Here is a 27,989-nt window from a genome sequence, read left to right as displayed (position 1 = left end):
CCTTTTACAAAAAAAAACATGCAAGTACAGTATGTACTGTTTTTGTGAAGAAGTACATACTATCGAGGAAGTGTCAGAACAGCACTGTTGCTCTGGTGTGACGCGCGGCGCGCATGGGGCTCTCTAGCGCTCGGCGTCGCTGTGGTCAGAGCAGGAACTACAGGAGCAGCGCTCTGGGACGAGCACAGCTGTCAGAAGCGTGCGGGACGACATTAACCACCTCAGAGCTGCCAACGGATCTCATCTGTGCGCCAGGTATGACCAAAATTATCAGTCCTAGACAGAGAATAACACGTAGTCGTATTTTATCAACCCGTATTCACGCGGTTCGGGGAAAAGTTGGTGTGTCGTAAGATCTGGTTTTGTTATTGTGCTTACAAAGCATGCTAGCTGGCCAACCCTATGGTGTTGTTAACTAAGCCCAGTGTGTTTATTCGCTAATCTACCTCAACTCTTAAAGCATGCGAGGTTTTACATGTTTGATCCTTCGTATTCAGCTCTTAAACGTCTTTTTAACCTCTGGTTATCGACATACGTGGATGGTGTAATGTGAAATAGTGCTAACTGTCGAGCTAATGTGCTAACGTTAACCTTAATGTACACTGACAGCTAACACTAAACATTAAAACTCGTCCTTATTGTGTACTAATATATTATTTAGGAAATTTCACATACTGGAATTGCTGTTTCCTGTAAACATTATTCTACTGTAATATTCATGAGAAGCATCTTGTGTTTTCTGATCACTCTGTGGTTTCTGTATCCAGCTGTCTGATATTGTTACTGTTTTAAACAGCCAGGGGCAGAACATGGTGTACACTAAGTGTCAGATAAGCTCAAACCCCCTCAATAGGATACAAGACACAGTCCTGCTGGAGTTTTATCTGAATGAATTTTTATTAGCACACTAAATGATGTAGAGTTAGGTTTGTTGCTAGATAACTGGCACACAGACACTCAGATATAATGATGTTGTTTTGCAGTTGATCTGTGTCTTGTTTGTTCTTGATCGCAGAGTATGTAAATCCATCGTCTGTGTTACACACACTTTACTCTCTGTAATAAGTCGTTGATGTCAGTTTGTCTTCCATCCAGCAGCATGGCTCGTGGACACCAGAAAATCCAGTCTCAGCAGAAGAACGCCAAGAAGCAGGCAGAAATCAAGAAGTCCAAAGGCCACGACCAGAAGACGGCGGCGAAAGCGGCGCTGGTGTTCACGTGTGGCGTCTGCAGGGTCAGTGGTAATTATAGCCAGTTATTTTTACCCCATCAGATCATCCTTAAAGGCTCTTTTCAACTAAATCTCAATACCATCTTATGACAGATTGCACTTTTTTAATGCTTTTTGAACTTAATTGTATACACTTTGGACATTTTCTGAACACGGCCCAAAGAAAGGAATCTGTGTTTTCCCTGCACGCCATCGATATAAAGCTGATTTTATATATGGGTGTGTGTAGACAATGAATGTGTTGGGAAATTTTTGTTCTCAAGCTGTAACTTGTTTCTGACTTTGAAAGTTATTCACTGTAGGTAACAACCCTGACTTGTCAGTACACTTTCTACCAGTAACTGTAACGGTAATTTTACCAGTAGTTTTGTGTATGCGAATGTGTTGAATATATCACTTTTATAATTACAATGTATATAGCTGTACACATGCTTTTATTGCTGTATATAAGTCAGTCGCCTCACTCTCAGAAAAGACATTGCATTCAGTTTCTTGAAGCTGTGGTCACATTAGCCAAAATCTATTGTCAGTCGTTTAGTGATGTATGAAGCACATCTCAGAGAAGTCATCATCAAGGCAGGCTTTTTCTGTTGGATAATGCAGTGAATTGAGATGAATCAATCAGAACTCGTTACGTGTTTCTGAAGGAGGGACTTCATAGAACAAGGAAGTCATCAGCCCGTTTTTATGACAGTGAAAACAGTGGTATACAGATAGGTGAATTGTGTGAAAAATACTGTGTTTTTTTACACGCGAAACATGAACACATGTTATATTGCACACTGTAAACACAATCAAAGATTCAAAAAAGCACGAAAAACGGGACCTTTAAAAAAAAACACTTTTGTTTTGGATGTGATTAATCGTTTGTCAGCACTAATATATATTTGGGGAAGGATTCTCACTATTAACTAACTATTCACTATGACTTTTGCCTAAATTTGCTGTTTTTTAGTCGTTAGTAAGGGAGTTGGGATGTTTATGTGTGGGCTAGGTTTTAAGGGATCTAAATTATGGTGATGCAGAATAAGATATTAATATGTGCTTTATAAGTACTAATAAACAACGAGTTAGTTTTACTGAAGTTATACTGAGTGTGTGTATATGTTAGTAAAAATGTATCCACTGAAAAGCTCTGATTGGTGGATTTAAAATGTTGAAATCTGGCAACCGCAAGCAGTGCAAGACAACAGAAATGTAAAATGAACAGAATGCTTGCAGGATAAAAAAGCAGTATGGCAAAAGATTATTCTTAATTAATCACAAAAAGAGGAAACTGCGACAGCCCTACTGTGATTTTGGCTACTCAGAATCATTCAGGTTTGTTGTACAGAGTGTTTGTTTCATGAAGCCAGACCTGGATTCCTCGAGCCATAGCATGGTGAACTAAACCATGCAACTTTTCTGTTTTACAGTCGCAGATGCCAGATCCCAAGACCTTCAAGCAGCACTTTGAGAGCAAGCACCCCAAGAGCCCTCTTCCCCCAGAGCTGGAGGGTGTGGAGGCGTGAAGACACCAGAGCTTGATGATTGTATAAAACATCACTATAAGAGTCCTGATCTCAAGTTTTACTCAGCAGGACACAATCAGCGCTCTTTCCTGAGTTTTATACATGCATCCTCCCCTTCACTGCAGACATGAATCCCGTGGATCAAAGACTGATGACGTTTAGCTTCCCTCTCAACACTGTTTCAGTGCTCTTGCCTTGGCTGCGATCAGATCAGTGTATTACCTCAACCTGCGCTCACACGCGTTCTTTTCTCCTCTTTCTTGTGTCATTTAATAGATTGAGAGAAATAAGAACACTACCAGAGATCCTCAGTTGATCATCAGTAACCTAAATGTGGTAGTTACAGACATATTTGTCTGCTTTTGCTTGCTAGATAAGTCATAGATGAGTGCAAATGGACATGGGACCGGCTACTTGAGATTTTCTCATTCACTAATTTTGCTTTCCACCGATCAATCTCTTTGAGTCCAAAGCGAACTGGATCTGTACACTGAAACTGGAACCTGATGCGTTTCTGTGAATCACTGGATGTGCCCGAGGTTACTGTATTCTTCATTTTAAAGTTGCTGCAAATGTTATTTCTCTTTGGAATGATCTCAAACAATATCGCCTCAATGTTTGATATTCCCGCTCAGGCCGCCTGGTTTCCGCACCACTGTAATATATCTCTGTAATAAAATTGAACTTTAAGACGTGAGGCATGTCTTCAACACAGCTGGTAAGAAACACGAGTCTAAAAACTTGATTTAAATATACTTTCGAAGCGTGAATGGAAAAAGATTTGACCGTGGCAACCAGGAACAGTGTTTCTGGGGCAGTTATTACACACCGTTACCATGAAAACAACACAGCAGGTCATTAGTCACAGCAGAAGCACACCGAATCAGACTCTGAAGGTTTGACCTAAACATGTCTGGAGCTCCGGCCATGTCAACTGATATTTCAAAGTTGGAATAAAGCTGAAATAACACAAATATTAGATGGAAAATTAGAACTGTTGCGTTGGCAACTAACTGGAATAAGTGAGTTTAACCCTTGTGCTGTGTTGAAACGCCACCTATTTTGGTGTACCTTCTCAAAAAAGACTTGTTAATCTCTCAATATGCTTTATTATTGGCCAAATTTTCATTTTAATCTTTTTTTTTTTTTTGTCAACTTGTTTTCTTTTAATTAGCACAAATATTGTAATTCTTTTTGGGGACGTGTTTTTAGGTGCAGAAATGTATAAGTAGGTTTTTGTAGGCTGTTCATTTTTGACTGAAACACCACACCAACACCCCCCAAAAGTACACAAATTATCAAAATTTGTTACACCCTGAAGTTGTTATACCCTGCATGAGCAAATTCGGTCCAGTGTGATAACATTAACTAGCATTTTCAAGGAAAAGAAATCCTTTCCGTGTCACATGACTGAAACTGAAAGGGTCACATGACTGAAACTATGTATATATATATATATATATATATATATATGTATGTATATACACACACACAGACACACTAATAAAAATGACAAAATCACCTAAAATATATAATAAATTTAAAATCTATATATAAAAGCTAATTCAAAATATATGAATAAATAATAAATACTATAATAATGTAGAAGTACTAAAATAACACTAGACCTTTTCAGATTTAAATCTAAACTACTTTGTAGTATCTTTATTTGAGTAATAATTTGAATGTTTTATTATGAATTAAGAGGAAAGAAAAAGTAGTTAAAGGAATACTGTTCAAACACCAGGAATTGAGTTTGATTTTGTGCTTTACTTGATAATTTTATTAATCAGTTTGTCACAATTGCTTCCGCCCTGAACTCATTCAACCACAGGGTGCTTGTATCTCATAACAATGCCAATCCCTGTGTGTCCCAGTCTCACTCAGGAGAACACAGACAGTCAGTGGCCCAACAGGATGTTGCCCTGCAGGTTGAGACGAGTCGGGACTGCTGCTGACACACCCTCCAATAAAGCATTCTGATGGAGAGACTATTACAACAAATACATACTCATCGGAAATGATTACCCCAAAAAATATGAAAAAAAGACCTGAAACTCTTAAAACTGAGTTTATAATTAAAAATATCTTTTTATAAAAATGAAATGAATATAAATTCACAAGATTACTGTGACATAATTTAAGGTGTGACAGGTCAAAATCACCATTTTAAAGGCGAGACTTAATTTAAACTAGGTCAAGTAATAGTCCTCAGGGTTTTTCCATCTTCTGCATAAATATCATCACGAAGTTTCTCAAATGCAGTTTTTCTGTTTCTTTGTTGGCTATGTGTAAGTGCATTTTAAAATGAATAGTCCCTGAATTGAGCTGATGTGTGTAAATGACTCACCGATGACAGTGATGGTGAGGAAGGTGTGACTGCGGGTGGGGTAAAAATCCCTCTTTATGAGTCAAAATCTTACGTTTGAGAAAGTATAGCTTATTGGGCAACAACAATTATCTCTAGAGAGTCACATTATAACAATTACATAAACGATTAAGCATTGAAAACCATGCCAACAGGATCAAGATCTTACAATGCTGGTGTGACTGTACACATAAATTGGGTTGTAACAACTTAACATGCCGTTCCAGTGAGAAATTGTGACCCTGTTCAAAAATAGCACATGTTCTCTTTATGGACCTCGATGGGAGATAATTGAGATTCTGCTTTTATTAGTATCTGGTTCCTGTGCTCCAGTTTAGAGGCCGAGCTGCTCTCTGTCGCTGTGTGTTCAGACCATGCAGCTGAGCAGACTATATTGTACTCCTTGCTCTTTCATTGTCTTAATGCATAATTATTATTATTTTTATTTTTTTTGGATGACAATATCAATACAAAAGGTCTGACACACTTGATGTATCATTGTCCTCTGGGTCAACTAGTGTGCTACATTATGACAAACCCCATTACAGTGAAACCGAGGATGTATAAGCAAGATAATTAAGCAACACATGTTGAAAGTTAAATAAATCTAAACGTAACAATGCATCCGTTTCATTAGCACTTTATTAATTAAATTTAATATTTTCATATTAATGTGTCAAAGGCATACATTACATTAACCCTATGAAGCCTGCTGACTATCATTTTTTAATATGCCAATACACAAAGGCCTAAATTATCAACATGATCAAAACTTTGCTGAAAATCATGTTGTAGGCAATCTACTAATGCCTTCTGATCGCTTAATAATTCATACATTATTAGCAAATAAAAGGCATTTTAGTGTCGTTGAAAAAAACGTGCCTTTACTGTCTTTACTGGTTTACATAAAGTAAGAATATATTTTATATTATATACATTTTTTTATCATTTTGGGGAATGTTTACTTGTTTATCTCTCAATCATCACTGCATTGCATTGTATAATATGTTTCCCCCCTTATAATAAATAAATACTAAAGAGCTTTGATCATAAAACCTCTTACTGAGACATTACTGAGAGCTATAGAGTGACTGATATTAACTAAAGAAGCCTGTCTTATTGAGCTCATTAACCCATTCTCATTGATTGTATACAAGCTATCAATCTTTCTGGCATCTGCACCTCAGAATAAAAGTGACGTGTTTTATTTCTCCATATTCTTACTCTATTACACGCTCTAGATGTTTAATAGATAGATCTTTCTGTCCGTCAGGCTTTACAGGGTTAAAATCATTCTCTTTGGGTTCCTCGGAATCGAACGCGCTGTCAATCAAAGACCCGGTTGCCTAGGCAGCGGCTGATGTCACGGCCCCTGCTCCGGCAGCCCGTGAGGGGGAGGGAAACCCCGTGGATCGCGGAGGACCGCTGCGCCGCGCTCCTCAGTCGCAGACAGAGTGGCAGCTGAGCCGTACAGAAGGACACCGCTCTCATTCACAGGTCAGCTCCCTTTCGTCTCATTCAACTCTTCAGTACGCTGTTACATACTCAAGAACCGTGTTTCTGTGTTTTGTGTCTAACTTAACCGTTTATATCATTCGAAATTGTTCGTAATATGCGCTTGCCATAGCGATGCTTCAACGCTTTTGCTCGATAAATGCCTCGATTCCGGGTTCAGCGCGGCTAATACCAGAATGATAAGTTTAACTAACGTTACTAAAACGAAGCTTGGGCTGTTATTTGATTTAATAAACGCTGTTTTACCGCGTTTTAGCTCCTCGTAGAGCTTCAACTGTCGCTGCTTTCCAGACAACGGAAGGATGAGTCCTCCTCCTCCGCGCGCAGATAGCGCTTCGTCTGTCTTTAATCGTGAGGATTTAAGTGTGAAAATGTGATTTATCGCATTCGGGTTTGGTCTTGGAGGATATCTGGCAAGCTAGGTCATGTAGGGAACATTAGGCAAAGAGTAGGGCGTTTACCTCACTGCTTTACTGTGAAGTTCCTGTCAGTTGAAGGTAGCGACCGTGTGTGTGTGTCATTATGAATTTGCTAATGGAAAGTAATAGGTATTTTGGTCATTGTCAGCGCAACGTAATATATTTTCATTGTCTAAAAGGCTGTTGTTGGATTAAATGGGCAAACGAGCTGCCCAGTTTAGCGTGGTTTCGTATTGAGACAAAGCGGACGCTAGAAAGGTAACGTCAGGTGAAGAGCGGAACGCGCCAGCCCAGGGCGGAAGACGTCGCACGCACAGATTCCCGGATGGACCGCGATCGGACAGACATCAGACGGGAGGAGATCAGCCCTTTTTTGATATATGGGGTGTCTTGTTTAAACATTGTTCGCTGCTTGCTGTTGGGCTGCTGTGTGGACTGGGCGTGGTCGGCGTCTCGGCGAAGACATGTCCGCATTTTTGGCCATTTTCACTCATTTTCTGTCATATCACATCTGAACACTAAAAAAAAAATGGCAGCTGTGGTTGCCAGAGTTTTACCGTAACAAATACGGTAGCAACATTTTATTATTTACGGATTTAACTTACATTTACATTTAAAAACCGTATTTTATTAACTGATAAAGTTTTAAAGTTCTGACATCTGTGTAGTACCTCTGTAATGCACTGATGACCAACAAAAAGTAGGTGTTAATGAGAGAGTCACATGATTGACCAAAGCTCATCAAAAGCAGTTTTCTTTTCCACAAGCTGAGAAGGAAAATAATAATCTTCATAGAAGGTGCACAGTGTCATTCACACAAACACTAAACACCATCATGGTGTAACTTGCATGAAACTGAAATAATGCAATAAACATTAACAACATTAGATAACATAACAACCTTAATGTGACTGATTTGAAAAAAACTAAGAAAAAATGTAGTTCTTTCAACGAAAAAAACAAACATCAAATGTGAAACACATTAGCATATATGCCAACATCATATTTGCTATAATTAAAATGTAGTACCAGCTAATCAGTGGTCTGGTATTAAAACTTGGTTGCGTGTGAACTTACTAATTATATATTTACATTTAACATATTTAACATTGTTTTGTGGTTTAAAAGTTTAAATGGGATTTAAGCCGCGTTTCCACCGCAGGAACTTTACACAGGAACTAGGGACTTTGGCCTGATACTTGGTGTGTTTCCACCGCAGGAACCAGGAACTAAATAAAGTTCAGGGTAAAAGAAAATGCCCCTCAGAAAGTCCCTGCTGGCGAGGTAGTACTTTTTCAAAGTTCCGTAACTTTCGGGGGCGGGACTTGGGCGCTAAACATCCTGATTTGTTGAGTTCACGCAGCATTGTGATTTCAACCACCATTTATTCGAATAATTTTCAAAATATTACTGTTATTGTGTCATGAAATGTAATTTTAAAAGTATTTCAGGCGAGAATATCAGCATTCAAATATCAGCATCAGCCGATAAGTTTTTCTGCTTGGCCGTTGTGTTCGAGGCAGGACTTTTATTTTGACGGCACTGAGAGCGGCAGCACCTGAGCTCACAGTGCTCAAATTCTCTCTCTTGTTTACTGTCATTGTTAAAAGTTCTGTCTAATATGGGTAGAAGTCTGTCTAATAATTAGGGCTGCAGCTATCAATTCTTTTTTTATAATCGATTAATCTAGCACTTAATCGATCGATTAATTGGATACATTTTTTTTGTCTGTTTTTAAACAACCAAAACAAATAATGAATAATGAAAATGATGTGACTGTAAAATGATCAAGCATTTGGCTTTTATAAAAAAATAAAAAAGGTATTGAAAATAACTGTTTTTATGTAGATTTCTACACCTGCAACATTTACCATTAGGGTATTAACAAATAATATATAATTTCTGGGGTGAGCCTATGTGCTATGGTAACCTAGCAACTGTGTGTGTGTGTGTGTGTGTGTTAGGGTTGTGCCGATAGGCGATAGTATCGTGTATCGACGATCGTCAGAGATATCGACATAAGCAGATTTCTCTGTTGATAATCAAGACGATATTAGGCTCATTTTCCTATTAATGTATTAGATTATAATAATAATAACTATTATTTTTATTAAGCTGCTTATTATAATTCGGCTTTTAAACTGCCCAGTTATTTCACTTCAGCACCGCATTTCACACACACACACACACACACACACAGCGCGCGCGCGAGCGAGCGCAGGAGGATTAGAGCCTGTATAGTCGCTGAAATTGTCCGCTTTGACTCGGATAACTCATAAATGAAAGAGATAGAAAACGAGGAGTTGGTGTCCCACACATTTAATGGCTGCTACACTGCAACGCGCTCTTCTCAAACATGAGAGATTAACTCTTTCTTGGCGTCACAAATAAAGTAAAGACAAAATAATTAACAAGGCGGCAGAGCGAATTTGTCATCCATAGTGGTTCTCACGTAGTCCTTCTCTTAAAGACTGATCACTTAACTTATAACACGCACTATGTGGTGATGACTTAGGAGTACGTGAGAACCACTATGGATAATAAATTCAATCTGCCGCCTAGTTATTATTTTCATGCACACCGCACTATAATGTGATGCATGCAAAATACATAGTTTCGGCCGTTACAAAGTCTCCATCCACAAACAGACGTACATGGTCTGCAGATAAAAGGTATTTCATTGAACTTTAACAAGTAATCTGAATGGCCTATATATGTGCAATATATTAAACAAGCCCTCACTAACTGAGTTTAATGCCACCGTTATGTTAGAACGCATCTCATTCTTGTTTCTGTGGCGGTGCGTTGGGCTCATCATGAGGCGCGCGGTCCGGAGCGCTGTATGACTGATGCATCAGTTCAACTCAACTTACTCCAAATATATGAACTTACCTGTTTTAAATACTTTATATTTAAATGTTCGTTTATGCCCAATATTAGTGTTTAATTGTTGGACTCTAAATGAAATCTACTATTGATTTTCACCGTTGACTGATTTTGCAGAACATTTAGACTGATAACTTCCGTGCACAGATGCGGACGTGCGATATGACAGTTGCGTCCGACTATGTATGAACTAGCTGTTTTAAATACAGTATTTTTATATTTAACGTTAGTTTATCAGTATGTTTGAAAGTATATTTTTTCGATTATTGGTGATTCCATAGGCCTCTCTCGCGCACCTGTGCGGTTTAAAACACTCAATAGTTATGATTTGACAAGGACAAAGAGTCTCTCTCTAGCTTCATCCATCCACGATAATATCATGTATCGTCGATCTCACAGGCTGACGATATGACGATCTGAAAAATGACCATATCACCCAACACTAGTGTGTGTGTGTGTGTGTGTGTGTGTGTGTGTGTGTGTGTGTGTGTGCACGCACATGCTGTGCGTGAGGAAGAGTGACGCCCCAGTCAGACCAGTTGCTTCATTGAAGTTTGGTACAGCAGAAATACATACATTCATTTTCAATAGAACGCTACATTTGGCTTGCATCACTTGCATTGCGGTGCATTTTAGGTGAAGCATCCATTCAAAAAATCGCCTCACAACATCATGTCCTGGTGTATACTAGGGGTGGCACGGTTCGCTGAAAAAAATCCGAACCGTTCGGTTCACCCCACACGGTTCGGCACGCGCTGGGACCACGGTTCAACTTTTAAATCTGACAAAGTATCTGTATGGTTTGTTTGTTTGCTATAAATAGCACGTAAAACAAACTGGGTTCAACTAAAATAGGTTTCTGTTGATGGATGCACATTCTGGATTCCCAGACATTACAACAATAGCGATGAGAGAAAAAAAAAAAAACAATTCACTCTTGATCATTGTGAATTACTGCTGGAATATGAGCTGTCATTTATTCCGTCATCACCTGGGTGCTGATAGCGGGCGCGCACAGATGAGACCTGAACAGCACACATTAATATGTGTTAAAACTAAACTCATTTAAGCTTTGTCAGTTTAAACATTTAAGAGCCAAAGGACGCGAGCTCGCGCGCGCAGTGAGAAGATTTGTGCATGCTCGCAAACCTGCGCCTCAGAACACGCGCAAATATAAGCTATCTCTGAAGTATTGATTAAATGGACAAATTCACACAAAAAATATGTAAAAATGCCTGTCTTGGTAAGTATCCTACAACAGACACAGCCGGCTGAACGCAGGCCACTGTATCAGTGCATTCTCTTAAAGTGACAGTCTTTATATTAATCGAACAGCAACAACAAAGAAATCACTCACTGCTCTTGATTAAAAAGCTTTTATAACTTTAATAAAGAATAATCTTTCATTTAGACAGTCCAATATGCAATGCTGTTTTACATTTGATTACTTTATTTAATTTCTGTACCTAAAAACTTATGCTAGACCTGCCAAAAAAAAAAAACTGAAAATCACTGTTTATTGTTTGTATCTTTACTCTATTATATTCATTTGTGCTGTTGCTTGTAGTTGGATAGAATATTCTTCTTTTTTATTAGAGTATAGTTTTTCCATAAACATAGGACATACAGAACTGTACCGTAAACCGTGACTCTAAAACCGTGAAACAAACCGAACCGTGAAAAAATTGAACCGTGCCACCCCTAGTGTATACAGTAAATGCATGCTGAAATTATTGTTGCGTGGCTACATATAAGCATATGTGATGCATTGCCATGATTGGTCTGACTGGTGTGTGAGAGAGACGAGGGTGTGTGTGTGTGTGTGTGTGTGTGTGTGTGTGTGTGTGTGTGGAGGGGTTCTTTTTTTAGGCTATACTCTCTTTGCAATTGAATGTGAATCTACTTTAAAAAATCAAAGCTAAACATCATATCTAGTCAAACCGCATCACGACATCGCTACGAATACAGGATGGGATTAAAATCAGCAAACATCAATGTATAGGCTTAGGCTACGTTACAGGGATGGAAATTAACTTTGGCCGGTAGATTTCAAAATCTAGCAGCCACTCAATGTTTTTCCCAGCCACTTTGTTTTTAACTGACAATGTGTAACTGCATGTGAAAATTAATACTACAAGATCTACAATACTTAAACCGCTTATTTAATCTCAAGTCTTAATGAAATACTGACAATTTTCTCTTACAGTGATGCTCAAAAATGCTGCCTATCTAGGCAGCTTTCTAGGTTTTGAAACAGCCGACTCTTGCTGAAGTAGCTCATTCTCTCAACTCCGTAGCCCAACCGGATGATACACTGCACTCAACTTTTTTAATGCACAGAAACATTTTTGCGATATTCTAAACAGTTTTCGTACGCATTAATAATGTTGTATTTAATTCCAAAGGAAAGGATTCACCAGTATAAGTGTTTATTTTTTTTTACTTTTTTTGTGGTTGAGGGAACACGTGGGGAAAAGTCCCCTGTTCAAAACTGTATCACTGAAAGAAATCTCGGCTCGCAAACATTTACGCCATCGACAAACGAACGCAGCCTGGCATTTTTAATACAAGTAGAGTCTCAGCCTCAGACGTCACGCCCAATGACCATTGGCTGAACTGATGTCTGATTCATACAGCACACGAAACACTTCGGGAGTTTCAAAGCCTTAATCGGATTGGTTGAATTCTACAGGATTTCCGGGAGATGTGTGTGTTGCCTTCTTTAATGTTCCACCTGGAAACAAAGATACCCCATCACGAAAGAAGAAAGCCTTTGTGTTTACAACCGTTACGAGAGTACTTATCAGGATAAACTAAATGATGGATTTTCAAACATATGTGAAAGTTTGCAGCATAGAATTTTTTAAATATGTCAGAGAGTTTTATACACCGGTCTGTTATTGTGGCGTCATTTCCACACCCCCAAACGTGATGCTGAACCAAACAAGCTGTGATTGGTGGTTTTTCATGTGGGTCAAACAGCCTCATGGGCGGGCGTTGGCCAAAGAAAGCTGTGAAGGAAGACTGCTATCTATCGGTCTGGATATGAACTCAAAACGAAACAACGGCCATGAATCTTTTATGATTATTTTTTTAACCCCTTAGCTGCCCCATATTATTGTTGTTTTACTTTAACAGCACATTAAAACATCACATTCTTAGTCTCTTACATGATCTGGACAAACTGCATCAGTAGAAAGATCTTTATCTTAGTTTCGATATTTAACCGCTGTTTTGATAAAACATAGTTGCAATTGCAGTAATTTATGTCAGGAGTGCAAAATAATAAATCCGTATGTATCATTTTGAAATAGGAAGTCAGGTTTGCAGAGGTTTACTCTTCCGTGCTTGAGCTGTGACTCACAGAAACCCTGTGTCTATCATATTTTGTCTCATAACAAGCCCCATCTTATCCTATCATGAACTCCCCTTCTTATTCGTGTTGATTTCTGACCAAAGTGAACACATAGAAACCTCTGTACCCACAAAATATCATAATGATAAACACACAATTACAATAGTATATGGTTTGATTTTCTTGAGATTTCGGGTATTTTAATAACAATAAAGAATGTGTACATCTAAAATGCAAATTTGTGCAGCGATATAAAAGACTATGAATAGCATATTTTAACAACAGTAAACTACCAAATTCTACATGAGATCGCACAAGTTATTACAAACACTCGATGGTGTTTTAAAGTGAGTTTTTAGTAAAAGTGTACTATTGGTGTCATAAATTGTCTTATGTAGCTTGATGCTAATGTTAGCTCTAATGCAGCTGCAGATTAGGTGCAGTTCTTTGTGTATGTTTTGTATTTTTTTATTTTAGAAAGTCTTGATAATAGTTGGGTAAATGTATACTGGGATTGAAGCGACGTGGCTTGGCTAAATAAAACAAAAGAATATTGATAAAGGAATAACCAGGATTATGTGTCATACCTGGAGGAAGTGTGAAAGGTTCATCGCGTGACAACAATAGAATCATAAATGGTCAGTTTGCCGAGCCAGACATGAGGTGACAGCACGCAGGAGAGCTTACAGGGGTCATAAATCAATTTTATTAGCCTTCTCTAAAAACACACATGGCATGTACTTAGAAACATCACTTAAATAAAATGCATTTTTTTTATATACTTTTAAATATATTTTTTATATTTTTATTTTTGTTTTTATGTTTCAGCTCATGTCTCTATTATCACAACAGTTTGAGTAGGGCTGACACTTTTAGTTCGAAAATCGATTGCACAATCGATCAGACCAACCAAAAAAGTTTCGAAAATGAAAATAGGGAATCGATTTTAACCAAATATGTACACTATTCATTTTAAAATAATTAAACAATTAAAAAATATAGATGTAACAACTCACAAACAAGCAGAAAAAGAAAATAAAGAATTACGAAAGTGCAGTATGCCTTGCGCAAGCTAGACAGAAAATACCAGCAATTTTCCACGCCAATAAGACCCAGTGATGTCGAAAGTGACCTCTCTGCGTTCACACCAAACGCGAATAGAGCGTCTGGCACGAATGATTTCAATGAAAAGACGCGTTTACGCACGTCTGGAGGTCTCGCAGCGTGTTAGATGCGAATTCGCCTCATTCTAGTTACAGGAGATTCTGAGTTATGAAAAGGACCATTGCAAGCTGACAGCGACTCCCGTGTGTGTGTGTGTGTGTGTGTGTGTGTGTGTATATGTATGTATATATATATATATATATATATATATATATATATATATAAAGGTAAAGATATATATATATTAGGGATATGCACGATCATGATTTTTCATGGCCGATTCCAATACCGATTTTTTTACAAGCAAACTGGCCGATACCGATTACCGATGTTTTTTTTTTGTTTTGTTTTTTTTAAGCAACAAACAAGAAAGAAGGAAAGTGTGCATAAACAAGATGTTTATTTGGTATTTAATAGGCCAACTGCTTTTGGCTATTGAAAAAAATAACCGTAACCATCTGAAATTAACGGCAGTAAATGCACAATAAGTAGACTACATTCAATACAAACAGATGGTACAGACATCAGCATTTAGCTTTTGTTTTTGAATTGGGTTGAATCTACATAGAACTGGCCTTAAATGAAAAGATTAATTGTAACCGTGTGAAATTAAAGGCAATAACTGCATAGTTCTTCTGTCAAAACAACACAATCAACACACATTCAATAAGAGGTTTCTTAATCAGCATTCAGTATTTTAGTTTTTAAATTTGGTTTTAAAAAAAAAAAAGGGTATTCACCTGTGAGACTAAATAAAAGTATGCTATATAAATACATTATTCCAAAATGTTAAAATCAAACAATGTTGGTGTGAATAAAACAAAGATGCAAAGCGTTTCATTCATCCAATTAAAAAAAAAACTAAATAATTAGGGTAATGATTCACATCTATATATTTTTTTACTTGAGCCAATGAAAAATAAATAACTATTGTCTCAAGTTAAAAAATATTGATGTGTATCATTACCCAAAATTTTTTTAATTGGATGAATGAAACACTTTTTTTAATTGGATGAATGAAACACTTTTTTTAATTGGATGAATGAAACACTTTTTTTAATTGGATGAATGAAACACTTTTTTTTTCAGTGTGCTACAGCAGGTGATTTTTAAATCAAATTAAGTCGATGTAATTTTAAGGTAAAATAAAAATAATCATTCTATACAGAACTGACGTTTACTTCTGGCTTTTAAAACGTGTATGCAAGTTCTACTTTACATAAAAAAGAGAAAAAAAAAAGCATTTCAGTTTTGTCACAGTTTAGTCTGTTTCGTTTCTCATCCAACATGTGAGAAGTTGAGCTTAACATCGCTTAACTGTCTCCGCTTGTGCAGCGTGTGGACAGGTACAGTACGCTCGCGCAGGAATGGGACTCTTATTTTGTGCAGTCGGCAGTTCGCTTCCTGCTATTTGTGCCTCAGACGTGTAGCTCTGCACTTCCAGTGCTGAACGGTTGGTTGCCCGTGTCCTGCGCACAGATTTCAAAATACTTCCACACAAATGACATGATAGTGAACGATTACAATGAAATATGTGCATGCGGGCGCACTTCCGGAAAAATCGGCCGAAAAAAGACCAAAAACCGATTTATGGCCGGTCAACCGGTGCATCCCTACATACATATATATATGCTTTATCAGACATTACATGCAAGATGAAATTAAAATGACATCGAAAATTTTCTCAATACAGTCGGTTTCCTTCTGAAATACAGGGATATAAAAACACAGTGCCGGTTTTTGATGTTTAAATGTGCAGAGCTCATATTTATTCAACAAAGTTAAACCCTTTTGGAAAATCTATTTGCGGCAGTCAGTTTTAATATTATGGCGGCCCGCCACAAATAAATCAATGTATGGGAAACCCTGTGATTATATATCTAGTCAGAAAGACTGATGAGCAGCAACCCTTTTATTTTGGGTATGTCATTTGTGCCTCCATGCCGAAAATGGGTGGTGACCGCAAAGGGGTTAAAATATTGATATTCTTTTTTGATAATTGATACAGTATTGCCAAACAAAATATCACGACACTCGTATACGTGTATTGATATTTTCTTACACCCCTAGTTCAAATATAGTTTTTGTTTTCCCAGCTGGTGAATAATATATACAACGAATCACAGATTCGCCAGACTTTGGAGATCTTGAGCATCTTGAGTGGCAGACAACAAAACTGCAGTGCACTGTTAAAAAAAAAAAAAAGTAATATATTTTGTATTGTCATTTGTCAAAATATTAACCAGTTGTTTTAGCTATATTGCCCTTTATAAATAAAGGATTTCGGTGGCTCCAATTAGCAAAGCATTCAGCACACCACAGTTTATACATTTGCATATTATTTCATCTTTCTGAGATGATGTAACTGAAATTTTGTCTCTCTGTAGAACCTAGCAGCCATGGACAAGAGCCAACAAGTGCAGAGGGCCAAACTGGCGGAGCAGGCCGAGCGCTACGATGACATGGCCGACTCCATGAAGAATGTGACTGAGCTGGGAGAGGAGCTGAGCGACGAGGAGAGAAACCTGCTCTCTGTGGCCTACAAGAATGTTGTGGGCGCTCGCCGGTCCGCCTGGAGGGTCGTGTCCAGCATCGAGCAGAAGACCGAGGGCAGTGACAAACAGCAGATGGCCAAAGAGTACCGTGAGAAGATCGAGTCTGAGCTGAAGGCCATCTGCAAAGACGTTCTGGTGAGCTTCGAAAGGGACAGAACCGCTGATAGGGATCATGACCATGGCAGAGCTTGATGTTTTAAATGGGATGTGGTGAATAATGTCCTGTCGGCAAGGTGTTTATTTTTGTTTTTACCCAGAGCTAGGCTCAGGAATAAAGCTTCATGAAACGTTCTTAAGGATAAACTGTTATTTTCTTATTATTTTTGTTTTTATATTTGTTTTTCATCGAGTTGATGAGCAAGTCAATCAAGTCGATTCGCTATACAGTAAAAAAAAAAAAAAAAAAGAAAACATGGGAAATTCTTAGGAATTTTTGAGTTGCACTTAGGAACATTTGTACAATCTTTTTGGAGTTTATTTCAGCATGAAGCAAAAGTTGCAATCATATTTTCTTCTGTATTGTGACGTATTTACGTGTTAAAGAGCTTCTGGAATGAGACAGAAATGTAGGGCAGGACTTGATTTTTGTCCATGGGGAAATGATTGGATCATTGTCATTTGCTATTGCTGTGATCTCATGTGATTGACAGCACTGTAAAAAAAAAAAAAGGCTACCTATCACAATCGACTTCGTTAACTCAACTAGCAACCCATAACTTAAAAACTTTAGTTCATCTAATGAATAAAAAAAAACTTTAGTTCATATAATGAATAAAAGTGTTAAAAGATCTGTCAGAGCAACCTTTTTTTGTTTGTTTTTTGTATGGCAATTAGCAATGCTAATCTTTTTGAACAATCCTCTTTCTTTCATATTTGTTTATTTTCAAAGCCTACTACATAATACGGGTAGTATTCGCCTCTGAAGACTAAAGGCAAACATTTATACTGATAGACAAATGTATTAAACAAGTGGTAATGAGATGCACTTATACAGTACCTCAGCTCTCGATTCTCAATCATGGTGAGGATCAACAAATTTTTAATCCGTAAAAATATGAATGCCACATGACAGCAAACTGACAGTGACAGCAGAAGCAGATAATATTTTTATAATAATGAACATAAAACGTTTTCAAGATGCAATGCATGCTGGGAACTTGTGCAGTATTGTTCAGTGAATTTTTGTTTAGATGACTCAGTTTGAAAAGTTGAGAGAACATTTGGATAAGTGAAGTGACAGCCAAGTATGGTGAGCCATACTCAGAATTCGTGCTCTGCATTTAACCCATACAAAGTGCACGCGCACACACACACTCAGAGCAGTGGGCAGCCATTTATACTGCAGCGCCTGGAGAGCAGTTGGGGTTCGGTGCCTTGCTCAAGGGCACCTCAGTCGTGGTATTGCCAGCCCAAGATTCGAACCCACAACCCTAGGGTTAGGACACAAACTCTCTAACCACTAGGCCACGACTTCCCCTATGTATTTCCTCTATAATATGTTGTGAACAAACCTTGAGTTTCTAAGTAAGGTGAACAAAACAACTTTTGACAAAGACATGTTTCCAGTATTTTTGTTCAGTTCAGGCTACTATTTTATTTTTTTTAATTGGTTAGTAGAACTTTTGGAAAGTTGGATTTGTTTTTTTTTTTGTTTTTTTTTACGGTGAGGTTGTCCCGCCCTTGTGCTGGTGAACATGTCATCAGGGAAATATGCCTCTTGTAAGATATTGTCGCAGGACTTCAGCCAGTCAGTAGCTAGAGGTCATTGGTTTGTATCTAGAGTCCTTTGTTTGAGCGGTCACCACATCGGCTCTTCCTCTGAAATGGTTTTGAATACTTCCAGGAAACTGGAGGTGAGACTTACTGTGTGCAGCTGGATACGGCCATTGTGTCTCCTTGTACTGGGCTGTTTCAGTTGGATTGCTGCCTGAGACGTCTTAATAAACGGTGGCACGTGGAATGTTATGCTTTGTGTTGATGACATTCCTCACATTTTCCAGATGATATTTAGACTGAATCCAGAAGAATGTGATGTTTAATCTGGCATTAGGAGGGTAATGGGTTGAAGTTGGCTTTTCTGCAAAGAAAGAACCAGCTGCATGTTACATCCTCTCAACAACTTCTGACATGAACAACATGTCAAGCCCATAAGATGATGCGATAAAGCACCATGTTAAAGTCATTGAGATTTGAGCTGCATTCACCACCAGTAGTCCTGATGTTCCTCACAAAATTAAACTGACGAGAGAGAAATGACCATTCACATCAAAATGATATGAAACAGAGTGAATTGCAAAATGAAAAAATATTCACATCAAGTGTGAATGTATGTCCAACAATATTTAAAAACAAGGATGAAAGACAAGGGAGTAAAGCTTTACATAAATGTTGGTTATGAATCAATTTATAAAGAAAAAATATTCTCTGTGAATATACTACAGGCCAGTCACTCGTTCAGAAAGTGTAGAACAAACCTTGATTGGCCAGTGTTTGCCACAAAGTTATCTGACCCTCTAAGAGGTTTGATGTGTTTCCATTAAAAATTTTAATCTTTATAAAAAAGTCATGGAAATTTGTGTGGGAACGACACTTTTCTCATACAGCAGTGTGTGAGAAACATTACTATTTTGGACAGTGTGTGTTTACATTCATGTGTCTCTCTTCCGCAGCATCTCCTGGACAAGTTTCTGATCCGCAGCACTTCTCCAGCAGAGAGCCAGGTGTTCTACCTGAAGATGAAGGGAGACTATTACCGCTACCTGGCTGAGGTGGCCACAGGAGACGAGAAAACCGGTGAGCTTCTCCTAAAGAAACCCATCTGAATGTTAGGTGTTCGGCAGATTCTTTGGGGGTTTGATCGCTCCCAGTGGAACAGGTCTTTACTTGTGCTTCCACACCCTTAAATGCTGCACAGATTCTCTTTTAAAACAGAAATGGTTAATGGTTCAGAATGTAAGCCACACCTGCAGTTATACATCGCTAGGCTCCTGTTAAATCCGTTTTCTTTTTCCCCCAAAGTTTAATTTTTTTCCTACATTTTTTTTTCTCTCCTCCATTGTTTTAATGGTTACAAAAATTGATAACTGAAAAGTCAAATTAATTAATCAATCGTGAGACTTATACAGATTAACAACAATTTTAACAATAGGTTCAACAAAAAATAAAATGTTTTTAAATGTTTTATCTATTCACCAAATTCTGTGTTGATTCTATTTAAATGGTGTAATTAATAATTATTATAATAATATTATTTTTATTTGTTTTGAAAAATAATTTCGTCTGTCTTCATTTTTGGATTTATGGTTCAATACAAAATATTTTATTGTTGGTGATCAAATGATGGCATAAAACATTAACAATTTAATAAATATTTTAAAATTGAAATAATATTATTACTCAAAAGTACTTCTGTAAAACAGTCTAACATTTCCAAGCATAAACATTGCAGCATAAAATACATAGCACACAGTGTTATACTCAATACTTTTCAGTGTGGAATGAAATGCATATAATTATCTTTATGAGTTTTTTATTTTATTTTTTTAACAGTTTATGTGTCAGAATTTGTTAAATGAGCATCACATTAATGCTTATTTTAAAAAGCATGCCGGTAATGCTTGAAAGGCTGGCCAGATCAACAGCCCAGAACAATAATGCCCACATGAATAATCTTACATAACTGCAAATCTAGCTCTTGTGGTGATTTTTAATGTTGTTTTACTCATTTGTTTGTCCTTGAACTAGTATGCTGGCCCTGCTCCAAATGCTCTTGCTGCCTACCTAGAAGCATCTCACGCACGCCAACACAAACTCTGATCCAAACAGTATGCACCGCGGCAGAATGTTGCTGCACACCACCTCGTTTTAGCCAACATATGACCACATCTTATGGACAAGACCATCTCAGAATGCATTGCCCAAAGCATCAGGGGAAATCTCCTTCATAAATACTTTATCAAGTACTTCAAAGAATCGATTGAAGATAGCTCCATCTTATTAAAAATGCTCTTTATCTTTGTGCAGCTATTAGAATAGCAGGCAGCATTGCTAGGGTTTGGAAAAGAGCAAGAGTTTCCTAAAAGCACTACCTGATTGTGTTTGACACTTCTTAGCTCAAGAGGTCCATCAATTAACCCTCTTAATAGAGTTAGAAACCTCATGAAGTAGCCACAGACTCATTTTCATTAATCATATATCTGGAGATGAGGGATGGAGGTTTAGATCTGAAGGTCTTGTGTCCTAGTTCATGAAGCTCCTGAGACACAAGCAGCTTGCAGATTAATTTAAGCACATCCAGTGTTACGGTTTCATGCCCGCATGTAATATCCTCACCACAGCTCATATCTCTGCTTTATTTCAAAGAATGTTCAACAAATCACTTTGTAGAAAAGATGCATGAACTACAACTACATCTTGTACAAAAATGTCTAATACATATTTTATGTTCAGAAATAATGAGGAAAATAAATATTCTCAAAAGTCAAGGTAATTGAAATTCAGAATGACTGAAGATATAACACCAGTAGACCGTCATTAACTGTACATATTCAGTAAAAACAATGAACCAGTCAGACATACAGTAGTAGTTTTTTTATTCGCTTGTGCTGCTTTTACAGTTCTTTTCTATCTAAACATGGACGTGTTTGTCTCTTGCTGCTTCTCATGCATGAAACCGTATTTTAAAAACACGGCGCTCAATTTCAAAGAAGTTCACTCCCATCTTGCATTTTTTCCGCGTCGCATCTTTATCAACACAAAAGCACATTCTGTGTGATACGAGCGTGTCACAGTAACATTCGCATTGACATATTGTCAAAGTGTCTAATTCTAACATTTGGCAATATTTCTATTCAAAATCATGATTCCTTGATTTAAATAATAATACTAATAAGTGGCTAAACATTACATTTGAATTAATCGATAAAATCAATTAAAATCGCCCAGCTCTGGTTGTGTTTGAGTGCTTCCAAGTGAGCACAATGCAAATGTGGTGGTTTTATTTCCCACCATCCAGTCTTTGTCTCATCACAAGCGGACATCTCCGCTGCAGATGGAGTGTTTTTAGAGGAAGTTAATTCTATCTTGCTCCACCTCACTTGGTTTCATTAATGAGGCTAATGAGTGATTTCCCTCCACATGTGGTCGTAGTCCGTCTGTGGAAATAATAGCTCACTCTTTCTGATAGATGCATGAGGTTATTAGGGCTGCTGCTTCTCCCTGCAGGGTTTGATGAATATTTAAGAGCCTGGTGTGTTTCTATGGCAGCTGAAGAGCGAATGATCTGACTGAAGCTGGCATCTGTGGAAAGGACAGGACAGAGGGTCTGTTTGTGTATTATGATTCTAGATAAGCTGCAGGTTTCGTTGATTCTGTCTGAAGGGGACCGAACACCACTCGTCTGTTTGAGCAGAAGCAGTCGCTGACTTACTCCTGTACTAGTTGATGCGTGTCGTCTAGCTGGGTTTGGGCTGTAATATATGCAGTGCCCCTGAAGCTCTTCAGATGAACAATCACTGCTCATCAGACACAGTGCTCTCGTCAAACGCTCTTTACAGAGCTGCTGTCTTTTTCAAATATTTATACGTTTCTCTGAGCATGGATCAATGCGGGCAACCTCAAGCTCTTGATGCACCATGATATTACGCATTTCTAACAGCTCTCCAAAGTACAAAGAAAATTATCTCATTTCAGCCATTTGGAGAAGAAAATACATAAAATGCATGTTTTGAAATGGTTTTGAAGATTGATTTATTTTCATTTTTTCCACTGCAGTATAACCATTTAAAGTGTTGAATGTCAGATTTAAAAGTGTAAAAATCTAGTTCAAGTAAAAGCATATTTTCCAGAGGCAGTTTTCTCAAAATAACCGTGAGGAGCAATATTTCTTCGTTTATGTAACACGCCTCACAAAACTTGAGTGACTCAAACTAAATGGTGAATTAGTCATACACAAGGCAGGAGGGGCGTGAAGGCTTTAGGACACTTAACTGGCCATATTGAAGCACATTAAGATCAGATTCCTTCAGTTTAATATTTTATGGGTTGCAAAGATTCAATAAAGTATTGTAAATGTTTAATGTGCTCAACTGTTTGAAAGATTGTGGTCTGAAAGTCTCTGATGCTTACCAGGGCTATTTTTTAAATTTCTTACAACAACAAAAAAACTGCTTGCTGACCCCAAGCTTTTTAACAGCAGTGTATATTTTCTGCCTGAATCTGTGCTGTTCTGTGGCAAAGTATGTAATGATTATTGCATAAATAATGTGGTGTGTTTGTACACAGATATCATCCAAAAGTCTCAGGAAGGGTACCAGGCCGCCTTTGACATCAGCAAAGACAACATGCAGCCCACTCATCCCATCCGTCTGGGCCTGGCCCTCAACTTCTCAGTCTTTTACTACGAGATCCAGAACTCTCCAGAGCAGGCCTGTGAACTAGCCAAGAAGGTACGAACGGGTGCTCTAAGCTCAAACACAGAATTAAGCTTGGTATTATTTATTTATCCGTGTATTTGTTCCTTTGTAGGCTTTTGATGATGCCATTGCGGAGCTGGACCAGTTAACCGAAGACTCGTATAAAGACAGCACACTCATCATGCAGCTACTCCGAGACAATCTGACAGTGAGTCCTTATAAACAGCTGAGAAATTTACTGCCGATTATCATACAAGCAGCTCATTTTACTAGCGCTTTAGGCGACAGTCATTGGAAAGCTCTTTAGTGGAATACAGCAAGCTTATTTGATTCACTTACATATAATAGTAGGTATTCAGATGTTAAGATTCTTAAACAAACATGTTCGGAGACGTTCATACGTGACATGTGCTTGTGTTTCATTCAGCTGTGGACCTCTGACAATCAGGCCGACGGCGAGGACACAGAGGAGGGCCGGGAAAACTAAAGCCAACTCCACAAAGAACCGTTTCAGTCAGCACGGCGAGAGACAACGCTGACGCTTTTACAGTTCCAGCTTCATTCTCACCAGCCCGTCATGTGTGTGTGTGTGTGTTTGGATATGAGAGTGGAGGAGAGACTGTGTTTGTGTGCGTGTGTTTGTTTGGGGGCAGACAGCAGTTGTTTGTCTCCAATATGTGTTAACTGTGGATTGGAGAATGCAGTGTGGTTTGTTGGCTTGATGTGTGCTCATGGGATGCCAGTCACCATCAAGCCTCCATCTACTCTGCTGTAGGTGCATATGTGTGTGTTTGAGAGAGAGAGAGAGAGAGAGAGTATGAACCCTTTTCTGAGTCTGCTAGGGGAGCATTTAGTGATGGGTTTCTTGTGGCTTAGACTGAATTCTTCTTCATTTTCCTAAAGAATCATGGGAAATAAACCAAAAGTCAGTATGAAAGAATACTTGTGACAGATTGGGCTTGTGCAAAGACATTCTACTTCAGTTGTCAAGTGTTTGATTACTCATTGGTGAATATCGCGTACAATCTCTCTTCGTCGACCACAGACCTAAGATCAAAAAGACTTGACACATGGCTTATACTGTAACTTTGATATAAAAGTCTTGTTACCGGAGCAGTAAGTAATGCTTTTCATGCGCTTCTCTGATTAATACTGTTTTCTATTAGGAGTTTCGGTTTAGTTTTATTTGTACTACTACTTACTCGATCTGTTTTTAGTTGTTTTGTTTACTCTTTTGATACTTGCCTAAGCTGCATGTGGCTGTAGTTAATCAGGGTGACTGGAGTTGGCTGGTTGGGCTGCCTAGCAACTGTCTTAGAACTTTCATACGGAACACTCAGCATTATTGTTATTTGTTGTGGGGGGTGGGGGGGGGGTCTGGATCTCATGTTAGTGGAATTAAAACAGATAGAACACACACCACATGATCTCTGGGTCTTTTTGCCTTGCGTTCAGTCTCTGGTGTTTTCAGACCTGGCCGTTGAGCCCCTTCAACACTATTCTTCTTGTTCTTTTTATTTATTTTTTATATATATATATATATATATAACTAGTGTACTGTGTCACAGCACTAACATATAATGTCTCTTTTGTTGGTTTTGATTGCTTCTGTTGTCCTCATTTGTAAGTCGCTTTGGATAAAAGTCTGCTAAATGTAAAAAAGAAAAAATGAAGTTTGGAACAACATGAGGGTCAGTTAAGATTCTCAATCTGGGACAGCGCTTTGATGCTGCTTTGGCTTCGAGCGTGTTGGTGGTCAAGTGGTTGTCTTAGACCTGTTTTACAGGCAGAGCAGGAACCGGGTCGTATCACCAGATTCCCTGGAGCGAGGAGAGAAGGACAGGTGACTGAGACAGATGGTCTGATGTCAGCGGTGTGCTCCAGGCATCAACCAGCTCTGTGACTCAGTCTTCATGTCATGGTGTCTCTACAGTACTGAGCACACGCTGATGAGCTTAAATGCCATCCTGCTTATGAAAAACCTTTAATGTTAACTCAGCATTATAATCAACATTAACTAAAAAATATTACCCGAAAAAAACAACAACAACAAATATATATATATATATATATATAGTTGCCAGAGTTTTAAGTTGAAGACAAGAATAAGTCTACATAAACTAGTGACTTGATAAAAAGACAAAACATTTTTTATTGAAAACAAAAACTATACAAGTCCATCAATGACACTAAAACAACAGACCTGGACCGTTTTAAAATTGTGAACTGTGAGTCTATGACAACTTTAAATGAATAAAATCTTTAAACGTCATGAAAATGGTAAATTTCAGTGTCTAGAAATTGCTTTTTAAAACTGAAATAACTTTAAAAAAAATCTTGGTCCAGTAAGTGTATAGTAATAAAATGGTCAAAATGTGTAGGATAATAATGAAACCTTAGAATATCAGGGGGGTTTTAAATTTCAGGACTTATGAGGATTTAGAAAATCGGTAACACTTTACAATAATTAATGTATTAACTAACATGAACAAACAATGAACAAACCATTTATTACAGTATTCTTTCATCTTTGTGAACGTTAATGAAAATACAGTCGTTCACTGTTAGTTCATGTTAGTCCACAGTGCATAAACTAATGTTAACAAGCACAACTTTTAGTAGTCGGTGCATTAGTAAATGTTAGAAATTAACATCAACTAAGAATAAATGCTGTATTTTAATTCATGTTAACTTAAATAGTTAATGAATCTTGTTGAAAAGTGTACAAGTTTAAAAATCATGAAAATTATTAGTAAGTGCACATTTCAGTGGCTAGAAATTGCTCATTAAAACTGGAATAAATTCTAAAAAAAAAAAAAAGATCCAGTGCCTGCATATATTAATTGTATAAAAATACATGAATAGAATATGTGTGTGTATATATACACACACCCCCCTGGAAATATGTTTGGATTTTAAAAGGTGTGATTTCCAGGCCTATTTCAAAAGGAATCATGTTTTATCCACCGGTGAACTGGAGCACCTCTGGAAGGCTCTCAGCTGGGGTGTGTCAGTGAAGAGCCTCGGGCCACGGCAATGGGACGGGCCTGTTGACATGAAGACAGCGCTGAACAACACCACTTATGAGGAGAGAGGATGAGTAATCAGGAAGGGATGGGAGAGAGAGACGAAGACAATACATGTGCATTATAACACACTGCAGCATACTCACAAGCCTACTTTCAGATTACTGTTGACCTAATATAACTGATTTAAAGAAAAGAACTGTGTACCACATGGATATAACAATACAGAGAGAAAGAAGATAAATTCATTTCATAATCGTTCACAACATGAAGTGCATTAAACATCACGTCAAGGTTTCGCAAACGAGTTCATGAAGAAAGTGGGGTTAACAAGTCATTTTAAAATGACTAATAATCTAATCTGAATATGTAATCTAGATTACACGTAATCAGTTACTCCAGTGTATCTCCATCGACTTCACACAGTGTTCATTCACTTAATATTTCGAAAAATCATCAATTTGACTGTTGAGTTGACACTACGAGTATAAGAACTTGAACTGAGATGATAACAACATTATTGTCTTCTGATGAATTTTGCACAGTGACACTGTTATTGACCTCAACTGAATCAATATTGAACTGAATAACGACTGTCTTCAGCAGAACTGTTTATCGCTGAATAGAGCTGGTTTTATAGTGAATGAACTTCACAGAGTTCTAGAGCTGAACTGAATGATGACACTATTGTCTTGCTACAGCTGCTAACACACACTGAAGCTGCTTCGAAACAGTCTCTGTATGCAATTATTTAGTCATTTCAGTTTTAGTTCTATTCATCTTAGAAATGATAGACCTCTCTTTACCTTACTTTTTAAAAATCCAATCTTTATATTTGATTTCAATTACCAAAAATAAAACTGTTTAATAATTTTTGTTAACAAAAACAGCACCTCAATAAATTCTCACTGTAATTTGATCTGCTTTTTGACATTTTCACTAGTTTTTTTTTGTTAAATCCTATTTAATTTTGATTTGTTTTTTTTATATATATATATTATACTAGGTTTAGATAATAATAAAAAGGGGGATCCAGATATTTTATGACAACATGCTCTTCTAGGTGTTCAGGTCTGTGACTCCCTCTGTTGGAGATCTTCAGTACAGACATCAAATATGAGTTATGAAGTTAAATCATGTGTTGATGTGAACAATGAGGATTGTCTCAGAGAATAAAGACAACTCTGATCAAACACTGTATCGGTTTCCCTCAGCATCCTGATCTCTCTGATCACAGCAATTAGGTTAATTATAACTAATATAGGCCACACAGACCAACTGTTAGAAGGGAGTTATTGAAGTATTAGTTATTGATCAGTTACATACATATATTTCTTTGACTTATTATTTAATTTAACTGAACTAAGATATTTTGTTTTATAAAGGTCACATTTAAACTGTATGTACTGGAAAAATGTTGATTTTTAAAATACCTGTTATAGATTTGATCTTGTTTTTATTTTATTTTTTTTGTACCTTTGTGCCAGATCCAAGGAAAATCTATGATAAAAAATATTAGTTATTGAGTGAAATAAACAAAAAGCGT

General features: G+C 37.5%; 2 protein-coding genes across 4 annotated transcripts; both read left to right on the top strand.

Moving 5' to 3' along the window:
- Positions 1-95: 95 nt before the first annotated feature.
- Positions 96-3,432, top strand: znf706 (zinc finger protein 706). Of its 2 annotated transcripts, none has more exons than XM_059556796.1 (3): positions 96-255; positions 1,099-1,234; positions 2,647-3,432. In XM_059556796.1, the coding sequence occupies exons 2-3, from the start codon at positions 1,100-1,102 to the stop codon at positions 2,740-2,742; spliced, it is 231 nt and encodes a 76-aa protein (XP_059412779.1). In that variant the 5' UTR covers positions 96-255; position 1,099; the 3' UTR covers positions 2,743-3,432. The 2 variants fall into 2 exon arrangements, with proteins under 2 accessions (XP_059412779.1, XP_059412780.1); XM_059556797.1 differs by having other exon boundaries at positions 98-255; positions 1,096-1,234.
- Positions 3,433-6,448: 3,016 nt separating this feature from the next.
- On the top strand, positions 6,449-24,836 carry LOC132145643 (14-3-3 protein beta/alpha-A-like). 2 transcript variants are annotated; one of them, XM_059556793.1, is made up of 6 exons: positions 6,449-6,607; positions 16,837-17,139; positions 19,674-19,797; positions 23,287-23,450; positions 23,530-23,625; positions 23,845-24,836. In XM_059556793.1, exons 2-6 carry the CDS (start codon positions 16,849-16,851, stop codon positions 23,902-23,904), a joined length of 735 nt encoding a protein of 244 aa, XP_059412776.1. In that variant the 5' UTR covers positions 6,449-6,607; positions 16,837-16,848; the 3' UTR covers positions 23,905-24,836. The 2 variants fall into 2 exon arrangements, with proteins under 2 accessions (XP_059412776.1, XP_059412777.1); XM_059556794.1 differs by having other exon boundaries at positions 6,548-6,639.
- The last annotated feature ends 3,153 nt before the right edge of the window (positions 24,837-27,989 follow it).

Source organism: Carassius carassius, chromosome 8 (genome assembly GCF_963082965.1).
Source record: "Carassius carassius chromosome 8, fCarCar2.1, whole genome shotgun sequence".
Classification (NCBI taxonomy): domain Eukaryota; kingdom Metazoa; phylum Chordata; class Actinopteri; order Cypriniformes; family Cyprinidae; genus Carassius; species Carassius carassius.
This window is presented reverse-complemented; position numbering and strand designations above follow the sequence as displayed.